We start from the raw sequence: 16,331 nt of genomic DNA, 5'->3' as shown, positions 1-16,331 counted from the left end.
TAGGCCTACATGATGTACTCGCTTATTAAGGAAATTTTGAACAAAAAAAGTTACGGACTGCTGCTTTATGTATTAAACAATATGTGAGTGGCTATTCAATCATTATGAAATAATGTAAGGTTTACAGTTAGGGTGAGTCATAAGCTGCTGGTTTACAGAAAACATCACAGAATATTTGTGTCAGCTAATTTTTTGGGGAAATTGCTCATGACATTATCTGGCGAAACAAACATCTGAATCTAATGAGATACAGAGAACTACACTGACAACCAATCACACGTCACAGCACACGGACACAATATTGTTTTAAAACACCCCTGCAGTTGAGCAACTGCTGCAGTGAACAGAGGGATAGCGTGCAAAACGAGAGCAATGTCTGGAAACAGAGAGGGAATGCACAACAGTCTGATCGACGAGCCTGACAATGACTACAGCAGTCCAGAGGTGCGATATTCAGGTATGAGAATCAGAACTTGGACAAATGCATGTGCTGTGTCTTGATGTTTACATTTACACCGTGTGTATTGAGGCCTGTGTTTCTTCAAGAAAGTTTGTAAAAAAAATAAAAAGCTCTAAATATTATTTTAGTTTAAAAAAAAAATTAAATCAGTGGTTTTAGATTGAGTTAAGGTGTATAATACGTACAAATTGTCACATTAAAGAAAAATTGCTGATTAGATATATTTTCTTTACAATCATATATGGTTGACATTTGGTTGAACAGTTGAAACATTGATTAAAACATTTCAACACTAGATTTTACATTTATGTGGCAAAGTTTTATATTTAGGCTAGGGTAAGGAGATTCAAATCACAAACCCTTTGGTATGAGCAATAGTATTAGTGATGCATGACTTGCATCCCTTCAGAATTTAGACTCGGAATTTAGAATTCTCTTTTTAATCATCTTGCTCTATAATTTTAAATTCAATTGCTCCTTTCAAGCTGAAACAATCAAAGCCTAAATCTTATTATTGGTTGGATGATCATACTCATACTCTCAGACAGACTTGTCATAAAGCAGAGCGGAGATGGAAGCATGATCGCCTAACTGTGTCCTTTGAGGTTTTTAAAGACTGTTTAAAATTTCTCTGATTTAATTAAATTCTCCATTATTAATTCAATAACTAATCCAGGTTGCCAATTTCATGTGGAACCCTCAGCTGAACTTTGTGAAAAATATTTGAATGTTTTTTGATGATAAAGTGATTTTTGAGCCATTTGTTCAGTGTTGTATTGATGTTACTCGATCTTAGCGCTGCCTTTAATTACTGTTGATCATAATATTCTTCTTTGGCATTTAGAACATTTGATTGGTATCAAGGGTACTTCCTTATGATGTCTTAGTTCATGTCTTAAAGACAGGTCTTTTTAGTGTTGGGTAAGTTTTCCTCATTCTCAACTCTTATTATTATTGGAGTACCTCAGGGCTCTATTCTGGGCCCGCATTTTATTTATTTTTATTTATAAAGTATACGTTTTGTTGCATACTACTTTTATCAGATACATAATTTTTGGCCACCCTAATGTGCTTCAAACAAGGATGTTTGTTTTTCCAGGGTCAATCCACTATCACATTGACCAATATGTGTTTCTCAACAGATGATTCTTTCCTGAATGTGAATTTTTTTTACCTTTTTGGGCATTATTCAACCTCAGATGCTCCATAAATGTCCAGTTGTTAAATGTCACCAACCATAAATGTTCATGATTTATGCCAAAAAAAATCCTGCTTGACAAACACTACAACGTTATTTGATAAAGTGCTCATCAATACTCTCAGGGTTTGAGTTAACCTCAGTGGCAGTGGAAAATACTGTAAATCATTCACTGAAATGGGTGACATGTAATCCAAAAAAGTTTTCAAAAGCTTTTATTTCTTGTCAAATCAATGTAAACATGCTTCATTTGTTTAACTTTGTGTAAAAAAGTGCATTGTTAGACTTGGCCGTTTTTATACAATTGTTATATTGTAAATCGTTGTTTTATTTGTTTGTCCACAGTATTTAAGGACGCTGGGGGTAAAAGTGGAAATCGATTTTGCCAAGAACCATTCAAAGTGGCAACAGCATGCCTGACTGCCTTCTGCCTCATCTTACTCATGATCCTGGTGGTCACAAGTATTCACAGTGGTACTTCTCCTTTCTCAAATACATGACTTGCGCAATTTGGTGTGATAGTGTTCATCAACAAGTAGGGCTGATCATTGATACTTACACTGGACAAAAGTAATGGGACATATGACCTTCACACCAACAATGACTTTAATGACATTGCATTCTAAATACATAGACATTAATATGAAATGGGTTCCCTCCCCTTGCAGCTTTAACAGCTTTCACTCCTCTGGGAAGGAAACCCATTCCATGAAGCTCCCGCCACACAGTATTTGTGCTGATATTATTGCCAGTGGAAGTTTGGAACTCTTTAGTTCTGGAACCAGCGGAGCGTTGGTGACTTTTACACACCTCAGCACTCGGTGATCCCGCTCTGTGACTTTACATGGTCTTCCGCTTCATTCCTGAGTCACTGCTGTTCCTAAACGCTTCCAATTTCCAATACAGACTGTTGGCCGTGGAATATCTACCGGGGATGAAATTATACAAACTGACTTATTGCAAAGGTGGCATCCTATCACAATACCACCTGAATTCATTAAGCTCTTCAATGAACCCTTTTTCCACAAATGTTTGTAAATGCAGATTGCATGGCTATGTGCTTGATTTTATACAACTGTGGCAATGGGTCTGATTGAAACACCTGAATTCAATAATTAAGAGGTGTGTGCCACAATACTTTTGTCCACATAGTGTATTTCCAGATTCAATTTGATTTCAATTCGCAAGTTCTTAATTTGATCGAATTCTATTTTCGATTCCATTCGACTCATTTTGGTATATTCTGTTACTATTTCTAACTATTAAACAGTTCATTCGCTATTTATCTTCCAGATATAATCAACACAAGCACATAATAAAAAACGTCCATTTCTTGTGTAAAACAGTCAAATTATACATAAACACATCAGTTTCATTGTAAACTTCATCTTTCTATCTTTATTTCTCGAAATCCCTTATGTGAACCCACATCTGCTTTTATTTCCTCTTCCTTAGGTAAGGGCCATTCCTCGAATCAGGATTCCCTCTCCAGCGCTTCTGAAACACACATGCAGACGGGCTGCGCTAACGTAACGGCTCTGACTGAAGAACTGCAGACTGTGAAGAAAGAGAAGAGTGAACTTGAGAGAGAGCGGTCGCAGTTGAAGGACAAAATCACTAAGCTTGGTTCGTGAGGTGCAAGTGCATGCATTTGTGTTATTAACGAGCAATCTCTTGCATTTCATAACGTCCAAAAACGTTGGGTCTTTTTAGAGGCAACCTCTGCGCCACGCACCACTCCAGCACCAACGAAGAGTCCCTGCCCTGAAGACTGGAAGCTCTTTAACGGCAGCTGTTACTACATCTCAGTGTATGGCAGGAGTTGGTCAGACAGTCAGAAGTTCTGCAAGCGGAACGGAGGACACCTGGCCATCATCCATACGGCTGAGGAACAGGTGAGGACAGACGAGAGCTGCGCTTTAAGAATGCAGATATATTTGCAGAACACCTCAAGTAACCTCAAGTAACACTGACTGTGAAAAAAGAGAACAGAAACTACTAAATATGCAAAAGAGGAAGGGATCTTAGCCAAAACATGTGAGGCATTAAAATTGATTACTAAGGTTTTTTTCCCCCACTGATTTTAATGATATTTGACTTATTGAAGACGTTCATATGGGACCTGCTGCCCCGTGGACACTGGAACGCCTACTGGTTTGGCATAAGTGATGAAAAAGTAGAAGACGACTGGTACTGGGTGGACGGAACCAAACTGGTTGGAGGGTAAGAACTTATCAAGTTAAAGCTCTCACACTAGAAGTTCAAGCTTCAGTACTAGATGACACAACTCACATGGAGTTAAAACTACTGAATCATATTTTTTCATTTCTCATTTGGAGACATGGTCTCATGTTATGACACTGAATCATCTCATTCTTCCTGTTTCTTCTTCCTCTTTGTAAAAAGCTGAAGATAAAGAGATCTTGCATTCACTCATTTTTTTTATTCATAAATCCTCAATGTTTAATGATAATCTGACTTTTATTAATGTTAGTGACTGCTTGGGAATCAGGAATTGATATTTTTCCTTTTAAATATATTCTGTAATTATTAAAGGGAAAATTACAGGAACCAGGACTTTTATTTTATTTTGTGCTCATATTATTTTATTTTATTTATGCAAAGCAGTTATCTAGACATTCACTTATAAAAATTCTTATTGCAGCCTGATTAATTATAGAAATTTAGGGATATAAAATGGATATAAACTGTTTTGGGTGCTACAGAATATAGACATTAACGTTACATGTGGACTTACTGTACAGAGAAAAAAAAAAAAGCCAAATGCAATGTCCCTTTTAAAAAGTTGAGAAAACCTTATTAAACAGATTTTAGAACCACTTTGTCATTTTTTATTTAAATTTTTTATTTTATTATGCTGTCTCCACTTGTTAAAAGCCAACAGACCGTAAGGAAACCATGATGTCTGACTGGGACTAACCCATTGTTTTTCCTCTGTAGTTTCTGGGAAGATGGCGAACCCAACAACCATATCAATGAAGACTGTGGCTACATGATCAAAACAGATGTTTTAAGCCGTGTGGCTGTAAAGAGCTGGTATGATGCGCCGTGCTACATGTCCTTGCCCTGGATCTGTGAGAAGACGACTGAGTCTACTTGATCGAAACAGACCATTAGCAATACAATCTGTAATGCAATTTCCATTGTGTTTAGCATGCCTAGTCTCAGGGTTTTAAATGTTTTTTTTTTAAAAGAAAGACTAACTGCAGTAATGAGTCAAAAAAAAGCAATTGACTGTTTATTTTAATCTAACATCATATGTGCATTTATTTTTATCTAACTTTAGCTATGCTTTTTACCTAGGGATGATTTTTGTAAAGTGCTTGAATTTTATAGAAAAATTATAGAAAGATCAATTGATTTATCCGTTTTCAATGTAAAATGTATTGTCTTTTCATAAACAACTAAACGTTTTTGAATGACTTATGCTGTGTTTGCAGTTATGGGGTAACTATTATGACTATATATAACAGCTTTTATGTAAATACCTGTTTTGTTTGTTTTTTTATTATAACTTTGGTTTTGTCCGGCAGTTCCACTTACACTCAGTAGGGCGCAGCATTGAGTCAAAAGTTTTGAACATAATGGGTCAATCAATAGCTGGGGCCTATACCATGAGGCCGGTTTAGACGGATAGCCAGGTTATGTTTCAGTTTAGTTTGCGCCAACCCTGGATTTTAGGCACTATGAAATTGGCTCTGCTTTTAAACTCCTTGCTTTGCATTGAGCGGTTCTTTGCCTCCAATGTCATGCATTAAAATCATTGAATGCATGGCTAACCATGGATTATTCATCCCTTACATACATTATCAACTATATAAACTAACTTCACAACATTTACTTGCACTGAAATAGCAAGATGTTTTCTTTTAGTTGCCCTCTTTCATAGACAACTCTTTTCTTGACATGTAAATGCATTTAAATTCTGAATATTTTTCAATATTCTGCAGAAAAGAGAAGTGAATAGTTTCACAGCATGTGATACTGTTCGCTACTGATGTCACACTTTCTTGTGCACATGCTCCATAGTTATTCCTGAACTCAGGATCAAAGCCTGAGTTGACAGAAAGTTGATAATCAGCGTCATACCAACAAATCCTGATTGGATTGGTTTGGATTTGTCAACTCAAAACTAATCTTCTAACCCGTCCCTGAGTTTGTTTAACTGCCATCATGGTTTAGTTTTCTTTTACTCTTCATTTTTGATTTGTGGATTTTGCAACATAAACGTTATGAACTGATCTCTTTCATCCTAATGTTAAAAATAATCGCAATAGCCTTAAAAGCCATGCCTTTGTTGCTTTTTTCCAAACTATGGGCATCACTCAAGATTTAGAGAACCCATTCAAACAAGGTTCATTTAGATAATTTAAACCAGACTAGAATGTGATCAACTAAACCCAACTTAAAAGTCAAAGTCTTTGGAAAGCAGCACAAATAATCTTTCAATCGTCTTTGTCTCCTTTTTTGCGTACAAAACAAGTGCTCAGTTGCCCTGTCTAGTTTTGCATGCTGGATGTAAGCGTTTGCGTAAGGTGTGCATGCATGGATGCGTTTTGGGTCGTGTCCTTTCACGTCCCAAATGAATGCTTTTTATGACAGAGGCGTAACCGATTGCCACGGTTACTATCCCACAGTGAGGCCACCGGCCTAGTCAACATAGGCTACTATATTTTACCTATATCAGCATAATCTTAATCATAGTCCATAAACAGGTCGGGTCAGACTGATAGAGAGCAGTACGTGGGCTACATGCATTGTGTTTCCAGCCCTGTTCTCAGAAACACACCTTTGTTAAAGGGACAGTTCACCCAAAAATGAAAATTATGTCATCATTTGCTCACCCTCAAATTATTCTAAACTTGAATGAGTTTCTTTCTTCTGCTGAACACAAAATAAGATTTTTTTAAGACTATGGGTAACCAAACAGTTGATGGGCCCCATTGACTTCCATAGTTTTTTTTTTTTTTTTTTTTTCATATTATGGAAGTCAATGGGGCCCATCAACTGTTTGGTTACCAGCATTCTTCAAATGATCTTCTTTTGTGTTCAACAGAAGAAAGAAACTAATACAGGTTTGGAACAACTTGAGGCTGAGTAAAAAGTAGGTCACTTTAACACCATGATACCCTGTATGAATTTTTAAACTTTCATATAAAATGAATCAATACGGTGACCGGGAGGGGACATGTTCGGTTCACTTATTTTTGTTGTGGCCACAACATATAAACTCGTGGGAACGTGATATTAAGTCGTGGGAACGTCATAATATCTCGTGGGAACGTCATAATATCTCGTGGGAACGTCATATTAAGTCGTGGCCACGAGATCATTTTGTTGAGGTAACGACATCATTATGTCGTGGCCACGCGATGCAAAGTCGTGGCCTCGAGATCATATGTTGAGGGAACGATATATTTTTCTCGTGGCCACGAGATCATTTTGTTGAGGTAACGACATCATTATGTCGTGGCCACGCGTTGAGGGAGCCACAGCGGCCAATACTGTAACCGTACCATAGACTGGGCTACAGCAGAGATGGAGATGACAGAAGAAATAACATTTTACTTTAAATTAGGAATGTCATATAAAGATATAGTGCGGTCTTTGGCATTAAGACATGGGTACGTTATAAAGATAAGCGCATTCTTAGACTTTGTCGCACGCATATTTAGGGACCGTCTCAAAATTACATGCGACATTGGCATAAACATTTCTAACTTCAATAGCATTTGAAGACAATGACTTACAGTCATAAAACCAACTGTACACTGTTCACCCAGGTCTCATGTATGATGCACACCTTTTAGATTTTTGATATTTATGACAATAAACTGCTAAATCATATGCAAATATTGTAGGCCTATTTCACTACTGCCACATACCTGACACCTAGATGAACAATGTAGGCTACAGTTGGTTTTATGACTGTAAGTCATTGTCTTCAAATGCTATTGAGCTTTAAATGTGGTCATATTCTGTATATGATCCCACACAGTAGTGAAATACATAGCATTATTTGCATATGATTTAGCAGTTTACTGTCATACATATCAAAAATATTAAAGGTGTGCATCATACATGAGACCTATATGAACAATGTACAGTTGGTTTTATGACTGTAAGTCACTGTCTTCAAATGCTATTGAGCTTTAAATATTGTCATATTCTGTATATGATCCCATACAGTAGTGAAATACATAGCAATATTTGCATATGATTTAGCAGTTTATGTCATAAATATCAAAAATATTAAAGGTGTGCATCATACATGAGACCTATATGAACAATATACAGTTGGTTTTATGAGTCATTGTCTTCAAATGATATTGAGCTTTAAATATTGTCATATTTTGTGTATGATCCCATACAGTAGAGATGTGAAATAGGCCTACAATATTTGCATATGATTCAGCAGTTTATTGTCATAAATATCAAAAATCTAAAAGGTGTGCATCATACATGAGACCTGGGTGAACAATGTACAATTGGTTTTATGACTGTAAGTCATTGTCTTCAAATGCTATTGAAGTTAGAAACGTTTATGCCAATGTCGCATGTAATTTTGAGACGGTCCCTAAATATGCGTGCGACAAAAAAAGTCTAAGAATGCGCTTATCTTTATAACGTACCCATGTCTTAATGCCAAAGACCGCACTATATCTTTATATGACATTCCTAATTTAAAGTAAAATGTTATTTCTTCTGTCATCTCCATCTCTGCTGTAGCCCAGTCTATGGTACGGTTACAGTATTGGCCGCTGTGGCTCCCTCAACGCGTGGCCACGACATAATGATGTCGTTACCTCAACAAAATGATCTCGTGGCCACGAGAAAAATATATCGTTCCCTCAACATATGATCTTGAGGCCACGACTTTGCATCGCGTGGCCACGACATAATGATGTCGTTACCTCAACAAAATGATCTTGTGGCCACGACTTAATATGACGTTCCCACGAGATATTATGACGTTCCCACGACTTAATATCACGTTCCCACGAGTTTATATGTTGTGGCCACGACAAAAATAAGTGAACCGAACATGTCCCCTCCCGGTCACCGTAATTCTATTATGCTCATAAGCCTTTTTTCCCACCAGGACAAACAGGGCTAGCAGTGCTTTGAATGTTTGGAGGACCAAACCTCCCTCTTTGCACAAGAAAATATAAAAATAAATAAATGTAAGCTATAGTAAATAAATATGGAAATAAAAGCAGGTGGTTATAAATAAATATTACAATAAACAAACACCTAGTAATATAAAAAAATACATGAAAACTGAAAGAGTTAACAAATAAAAGTTAAAAAGAATAAAAATAAATGTATAATAATTAAGAAATGGAAAAGTAATACAAAAAAATCTGGATGAAATTGAAGCTAAAATATTTTTTCTTTTCTTTTTTTATATATGAAATAACAATGTGTAGTAAATGTTTAAGCTATCTAAGATACAAATGAATGTGTTTATGATTAAAATAATTATTAAAATAATATGATAAACTACATGCGACATTAAGCAACATAACAGACTGTTTTTCGATAGCTTAAAACCGAAAGTCCTGCACGTCTCCACTTTAGTCAGTAGGGCAACATTTTGGATTGTCATGTCTCTCTTTTCTGACCCATCCATTTCAGGTCTTAAAGTCTCAACTATCCAGCTGATGAGTTGAATCAGGCGTGGTTCGAAAATGTGTGGGCGTTGGTGTGTTTTAAAGAACAGGGTTGGGAAACAGTGATGCAGATTGGCTTGTTTTCGTAAACTGTGTGTGTGTGTGTGCACATTTTCCCATACATCATGTTCTCGATTACACAATCACATATGTGTTAGTTTTTTCACTGAAATGCTTACAAATTCCTTGCAATAACAACAGCTTATGCATCTTGATGAAAAAAATGATCAGATTTATTTAATTTATATAAAAATCTCAAACAACAAGGGTCCTTTTAACAAAGATAAATATTGTGGTCATTCATAAAACAATGAAACAAAACAGCACAGTGTTATTAATATATACCAACATACATGCTTTTCTTAAATACTAAGTGTTAATCACACATCAAGTATGATTTCAAAACTTCCAGCCTCTTTAAAGAAGAAGAAAAAAAAACACCTTTGGCCACAGCCTCCCTTTTTTGAATTGACACTTATGACAATTCATCCATTTTCTCCGACATCTGAAATGTCTCATATCTCACCTATCCATTTCTTTTACTTTCAGTATTTTACTCCTTTGCAATACATAAACTTCTCTTCAGACTTCTGCTTCAATCAGGTTCACATGCATCTAATCACCTCTCGCTCCTCCAGGTCTTTGCACTCTTCGTGCCTGATAGCTTTTGCTGAAAAACACCCACTTCAGCAGCACCACAGTAATAACTTACTTTTATACTAAGGAATCTACTGTTTGGCATCTTAAATTCTGGCCACATGCAGTTTAAGTGTTCCCAGACAACAATACTCGAAGAATATTGGGAAATGCCGTCATTGGTCCCTAGTTCGGTAGGGAATGCGAGCATTCACAACGGTGGCCTTTCTTGAAGACCTTTGGCATCTTTAAGGCAACCAACTCTTGTGGTTCACTTTGCAGACTTGTACGCAGCCAAGTTCAGTGGCTCCTTGCTCGGGACGCACCAGTCATCAGCTTCCTGGTTGAATTTGTAATGCCGCAAGGCAGTCTTATTAAACACCGGAAGCTTCTCTACTGAATCTGTGGACAGGGCCTGTGGGCAGAAGACCGTCACTGTGGATTAATGATTTGAAGAGTGTAATGTAATGTCCAAAGTTAACAGGATGTTTTGCACAGGTACAAGCTCAACAAATAAGGTCAGTGTCAGCAAAACTCTCAGTATGATTGATCATCTCGTTGATCATTTAAAATTTAACCTAAAATTAAATTGTCTCCTTCAGATTGTGTCATTGTTTACTCATTGTACCAAACCTGTATGACTTTCTTTCTTTTTTTAGAACACAAAAAGGAGAAGTTCAGCATAATGTTGACTCGGTTCGTTTTCATGGCAAACAAAACATACATTGACTACTTTTGTGTGTCTTCACAGGGCAAACAAAGTCATAGCATTTTTGGTTCCCCAAAGAACCTTTCAGTGAACAGTTCTTTAAATAATTATTTTTTTCTAAGTGAAAAAGATTTTGTTTTCTGAAAACACATTTTAAGAAGTATGTTGGTTTGGAACAGAATGAGGATGAGTGAATGAACATCATTTCTACATTTATGCAAACTAACCCTTTATGTTATGATCTTACCTTCAGCTGAATAACAGCATCCGTACCATAGCCCTCCATTGGATAAAGCTGGAGATCACCTTGGAAGTAGCGTGCGTACAGGCGGGAGATGGGAAGGCCATGACCAAAGCCGGCCTGAGGGAATAACAGGGCAGGTTTGAAACATTTGTTCATGACTGTTATTATGAAGTGTTAAAGAGCGTCCTATGCTCCTACCATTGGGGTCCGTTGATGGTCACCAAGAGTAGGTCTGGGCGCCGTCGAATACATGTAGCTAAAAAGTCTATCAATCTTCCTGAAAGGAACGCCACCGCCCCTGTCACTGATCTGGAACATGAAAAAGTGAATGTTTAGAGAACAATAATGTGTTTTTTTAGCTGCGTTACATCAGATGACAAATATGTGTGGGTTGCGTCATTAAGACTGAGACTAAGGGATTGACTGTTGTATAAGTAGCATGGATATGCATTTCAATGTCTGCTTTGTTGCGCTCTTTAGCCATCAAGCAGGGCAAAGGTTGACGGTATCGTTAATACTAGTCAAAGCTGACCTGGTTCATTTAAAAGTTGATCAAGGGTGGTAAGAAAATTAATCTTTAGGAGAGTTTATATAACGTTATTATCAGTTATCTCTGGATCTAGGGCAGGTTGAGAAGAATGATTCGAACAAGGCCGTGGCGGCGTGACCTCACACAAGGTCTAGGTCTAGATAAAAATGATTCTCTCTGCCAAATTTCTCTTAAGACTTGAACTTTCATTTACGCACCTTGATTGACAGGTCCTGCCTGCCTAGAGCAACCTTGACTTTGATTGGTGGCAATGTGCTGCTTGTTTCATGATTCTCAACAGTAGCCCTCATTGCATTCTAGAGAGGGGGAGACATAAAAAAAATGACATATTTACAATCTATAATTATTTCTTCAATCCATGTGAATCTGAAATAAAGCACCATGTCTACCTTGAAGAGCTCAAAAACCATGTGGTAAAGATGAGAAGGAACGTAGGATATCTCGATTGGTTGCGACTTGTCTTTTGCTGCAACAGAGAACAAATATTTTAAGATAAAAATTGAAGTTTGCGAACATTAGGTTACTAGATGGAATGTGATTTAATGCATAGTCTGGAGAATGTCTGTTCCTCACCGTTTATCTCTGCAAGCTCCAGCTCAGGGGATCCGAGGTAATTCTGCTCACAGAGCATTTTGGCACACTCGTATGCATCTGAAGCAGAACACAGGACATTAATGTTGCATTTGCACCTGTCGCTAGGGTAACATTTGTATTACAGTATGCACTAAAACACTCACCTCTGATTACATCTGTGACGTCACAGCAGGAGTCAATGCACCCGATGCTGCTGGGATGCCCTGGATTTGTGGTGCCATCAAAGATCAGAGCTGGAGATAGAGCAGGAAACACACGGGAACAGAGGGTTAGAGGTGCACTACATGAGGTAATCATTCTCGCATATCCAGTGAATCATTGACTCAAACAGGAACAGGCCGGATTATTCAAGATCTAATGACCAGTGCTGACAGAAAGTCCAGGTATTAGGACAAGATTTACTTACTGTGCTGGTTGATAAGCATGCGAATGGAGATGCGGTTCATGTAAAAGCGGTCCAGAAAGTACTGAATGTTCTGACATGTCACAGGGTCTGCCCCAAACGCATCCCTATACTCAATGACACCCTGGGCCATGGTGGGTACCACATCATTGTGCCTGTTCCTAATGGTCACCAGAGCTTCCACAAAACTTTAGGGACAAAGAACAAAACAACACCATGAATCCTGCTGTTTTGTTTTAATACTACTGCTTTAATATTCATGTTGGATGTGTATGTAGAACCTACTCTTCAAGAACTCTAGGGTCATTGGGACTCTTGTCTTGGAATTCTAGGATGTCAATCAGGCTTTGAACAAACCTGAGAAGGTAAGAGAGAGAAAACAAACAGGATGAAAGGTTAACTTGTACACTGTCAAGATGGTGCCACCAATCAAGTAGGGCGTGCTGGGCATCCAACCCGCCCACATCCAAGTGGGACCAAACCTGATTTGTTGAATGTAGGATTCCGACTGAATGGGTTTTCAGGCGTAAGGGTTGGTTTTAGGTTTGTTTCAGTATGCAAGTCCCAGATTAAAACGTTTTTTTTAGGCGTAAGGGTAGGTTTTGAGTGGGTTTCAATGCGGTCTGTCATATAAGGAGTAAATGTGTAAGGGTTTAGTCTTCTCGATGCCTCTTCCTGTTTCAAAGTTAATGAGGAAGCATGATTTTCCCCCTCCAAACCACTTCATCAGAAATCCTGCCCTGCACCTAATGTCATTAAGTTTATAGTGACGGGCAGGTTTAGGGATCAGTGTTTGGTGTAGGGAATCAGTACTGTGATTAACCAATAAAATCTTAAGAATTGGCTGCAGGAAAAAATAAATCACAACGTATTTGGACATGAGCGTGGCTTCTTCACTTGGATGTGAGCCGGGTTGGATGTCCACTCTTTGAGCTCTTCAATTCTTTTGCTGTTTGTGTTTAGTCCTTATTTTCCTATCTTGATACTTTTTTTATAGATGTTATTCTTAAATGTTATTATGAGTCTTATTATATGTGTGTGCTGAAAGCTTCAATACCAAGGTAAATTCCTTATGTGAGAGTCAAGAGTTTGAGAGTTTGTCTCCAATAAGACCCTCAACCTACACAATGTTTGTCAAGTTTTGCATTTCTAAGCACTCACCAGAGTTTTGTTAACTAAAACCAGTGTTATTATTGTTAACTAAAATCATAAAAAAAAAAATCGGTATTGAAATAAAGCTAAAATAAAATAAAATATAAACATTAGATTAGCAAGTAATGACTAAAACTGAAATAAAATAAATAAATGCTAATAAAAAAACAAATATTATTATTAATAAAATATCAATGAATACTATTATGGTAGTATACAAATAGTACTAAAATAACACTGGCTCTCACATAGAGATATTCTTTTTTATTTTAGATATTCTTTTTGAATATATTTGATATTAATATTAACTGTAAAAGATTAAATGACTTTAATGGCTTTGTTTATAAAATGTTAGCACTCACTCCCTCCTCCTCGCGGTGCGGTAACACATGTACAGTAGAACATACTGTTCTCGAAAACAAGTCTGCGCGTCACAGCTATACGTTGCACCTTCTCAAATTTCACTTTCTGAAGTTAACTGCCATATCCGTTGCATAATCGTACCCTCAGACAGCCTTCTAGTAAACAAGTGACACTAGTGTCTGTATTAGTATAGGATGAAGCTCTGTACTTCAGAGTGGTGTAACGTATTGAGGCTTAGAAGATTCTTCGAAAACTTCAGGCTGGGGAACTAGGGCAAAGTTCATCGTTCACTTAGGAGCCGTGGGACAAGTTACATAATGCACGCGTGAAAAATACACCATTTTAATGGGTTAATATGTTCAGCAATGTGATAGATAATACTTTCACATGATTCATCTTTTTCTTTTCTGTCTGTTTACTCAAACTATAAGACACTTGAAGAGTTAATTCCTTTTTTTATGTCTGATACTCCAAAACATGAACTTACCAGCTGCGAACAAGCTGAACGGACTGTGTCATTATCAGTTGGTCAGGTAAAAGGTTGATCTCCTTCAAACTGTTACTTAGTCTCACGGGAAGCTCTTGTCTGATGAAAGCGAAAGATGTTTTCTCGCACGCATTTGTGGATCCTGCAAACGTGACAAAAACATCAGCGATAAACTATAACTGGAATATCAGCAAGAACAAACGTAACCTTAGGCTATGTCTTGAACAGCAATTAGCCTACTGAATGACTTACAAGTTAGTTTTGTTTTTTTTATCTGTCAGTGATTTATTTTGAGGTTCGTTTCGTGCACACATTATAGGCTATTTTGGCGTCCCTATAGCACAAGCTAAAATATTTACAATATTTTTAACAATACATTTTAGCATTTTTGTTCAAACCTATAATAAAGTTACAAATAATGTCAGTCCGTTAACCTTACGGAGTGCTAGAGCAGCGAAATGTTACTATGGTTACCCCATCAGTTGAACGCGTTCGCGGGCACATTCTACAAGAGTTTTTTTTTTTTTTTTTGCGTAACGTTATATATAATTATATATATATAATTTTTACATAAAGATATCATTCAAATGATCTAAAAATAAAAATAATTGATCATCTATCATTGCAAAGCACGTGCACATGGCAAATGTCATCACTATTCATCGTATTTTGCACAAATAAAATTTAAACTCACCGAAATCCAGAAACTGCTTCATTGACAACGGCGATGGAGAAAATTTCGCGTAGTAATCGATATGTTTTGGTACATTTAGCATAGCAGCATTCCTCATTATAAACCTTACAAACTTCATCTTGGAAAACCTTAATATCTGAACTAAAAACAAAAACAAATTGTCAATGTACAAAACAAAGACGTATCTGGAAAAGTTATATCCTCGCGTGATTATCTTTTATTCAGTCTGGGTCTGTCTTGAGCCCTTGTGTTCACAACTCTTTAAAGTTTGCGTTCTTGCACAGTGACACGCCTACATTATTACGTCAACGTCGATAGTGACCAATCAGACAGAGGAAACGGGGTGCTCGTCAACTCTCAAGATCGCGATCAACAACGTGTTTTGCCTTGCACCTTAGCTTGCATCTGCGTGATGTTTGTGCTGCTACATGGAAAATCACACGACACGACAGCATCACAACTAGACGACCCATAAAAGATGATACAGTCAGCTGGACATTACGAGGTCAGGCTTCACCCATCACCCAGTTGGACCCGAGTACAGGAATTTATCATTGAGAGCAGCAGCAACGCAGCCTGGAAAAAAAAAAAAAAATGCAATGTGCAATATGCAATAATGACCTGAGTAACTGGTAAGAGTGGCAGGTCAGAGTAAGTCAGTACGGATTTGATGTCCCATGATGAGGTGAATCATATGCACGTAAATGAAAAGGAATCAAATGAATGACAAAAGTAAATGAGAGTATTGATCTTGTTTTAGTACACACACACATTGCGTTAAAATGTATGGTTTGCTATCTTTCTTTAAAACAAATGTTACTTGTTCTGATAAATTTGTTATATTATTTTAACACATTCATTTACGTTTAAGTGTGACTTAAAGGGTTAGTTCACCCAAAAATGAAAATTATCCCATAATTTACTGACACTCAAGCCATTCTAGGTGTTTATGACTTTCTTCTTTCAGCCAAACACAATCAAGGCAAGGCAAGTTTATTTATATAGCACATTTCATACACAATGGCAATTCAAAGTGCTTTACATAGAAGAAATTAAAATAATAAAAAGAAATAAGAATAATTAAAACAGTTTAGAAAAATAAAATACAGTACAGTACAAACAGTCGGACGAACAGCGGAACAGTCAG

General features: G+C 37.1%; 2 protein-coding genes across 2 annotated transcripts; one reads left to right on the top strand and one right to left on the bottom strand.

Annotated features, from left to right (window-relative positions):
* Positions 1-235: 235 nt before the first annotated feature.
* LOC308697256 (uncharacterized protein) lies at positions 236-6,132 on the top strand. Its single transcript, XM_081376426.1, has 6 exons — positions 236-457; positions 2,004-2,132; positions 3,114-3,284; positions 3,372-3,553; positions 3,766-3,881; positions 4,620-6,132. The coding sequence occupies exons 1-6, from the start codon at positions 373-375 to the stop codon at positions 4,777-4,779; spliced, it is 843 nt and encodes a 280-aa protein (XP_081232552.1). The 5' UTR covers positions 236-372; the 3' UTR covers positions 4,780-6,132.
* A 3,431-nt stretch (positions 6,133-9,563) lies between these two features.
* On the bottom strand, positions 9,564-15,428 carry pdk2b (pyruvate dehydrogenase kinase 2b). The gene is made up of 11 exons (XM_081375977.1): positions 15,185-15,428; positions 14,491-14,632; positions 12,774-12,845; positions 12,492-12,676; positions 12,229-12,318; positions 12,065-12,142; positions 11,881-11,957; positions 11,689-11,787; positions 11,140-11,250; positions 10,945-11,058; positions 9,564-10,403 (listed from the first exon to the last, which is right to left on the bottom strand). The coding sequence occupies exons 1-11, from the start codon at positions 15,300-15,302 to the stop codon at positions 10,260-10,262; spliced, it is 1,230 nt and encodes a 409-aa protein (XP_081232103.1). The 5' UTR covers positions 15,303-15,428; the 3' UTR covers positions 9,564-10,259.
* Positions 15,429-16,331: the final 903 nt, after the last annotated feature.

Source organism: Scardinius erythrophthalmus (genome assembly GCF_964197995.2).
Source record: "Scardinius erythrophthalmus genome assembly, chromosome: 10".
Classification (NCBI taxonomy): domain Eukaryota; kingdom Metazoa; phylum Chordata; class Actinopteri; order Cypriniformes; family Leuciscidae; genus Scardinius; species Scardinius erythrophthalmus.
Note: the sequence above shows the minus strand (reverse complement) of the source record. Positions and strands in the feature narration are given on the sequence as shown.

Bases quoted from the DNA above. Each gene is read 5' to 3' on its own strand.
- LOC308697256 (XM_081376426.1), top strand. From the start codon at position 373: ATGTCTGGAAACAGAGAGGGAATGCACAACAGTCTGATCGACGAGCCT. The intron at 458-2,003 runs GTATGAGAATCA...GTTTGTCCACAG, and splicing joins TCCAGAGGTGCGATATTCAG to TATTTAAGGACGCTGGGGGT. The intron at 2,133-3,113 runs GTACTTCTCCTT...CCTCTTCCTTAG, and splicing joins GGTCACAAGTATTCACAGTG to GTAAGGGCCATTCCTCGAAT.
- pdk2b (XM_081375977.1), bottom strand. From the start codon at position 15,302: ATGAAGTTTGTAAGGTTTATAATGAGGAATGCTGCTATGCTAAATGTA. The intron at 12,677-12,773 runs GTAGGTTCTACA...TTGTCCCTAAAG, and splicing joins GACCCTAGAGTTCTTGAAGA to TTTTGTGGAAGCTCTGGTGA. The intron at 12,143-12,228 runs GTGAGTGTTTTA...GTTCTGCTTCAG, and splicing joins CGTCACAGATGTAATCAGAG to ATGCATACGAGTGTGCCAAA.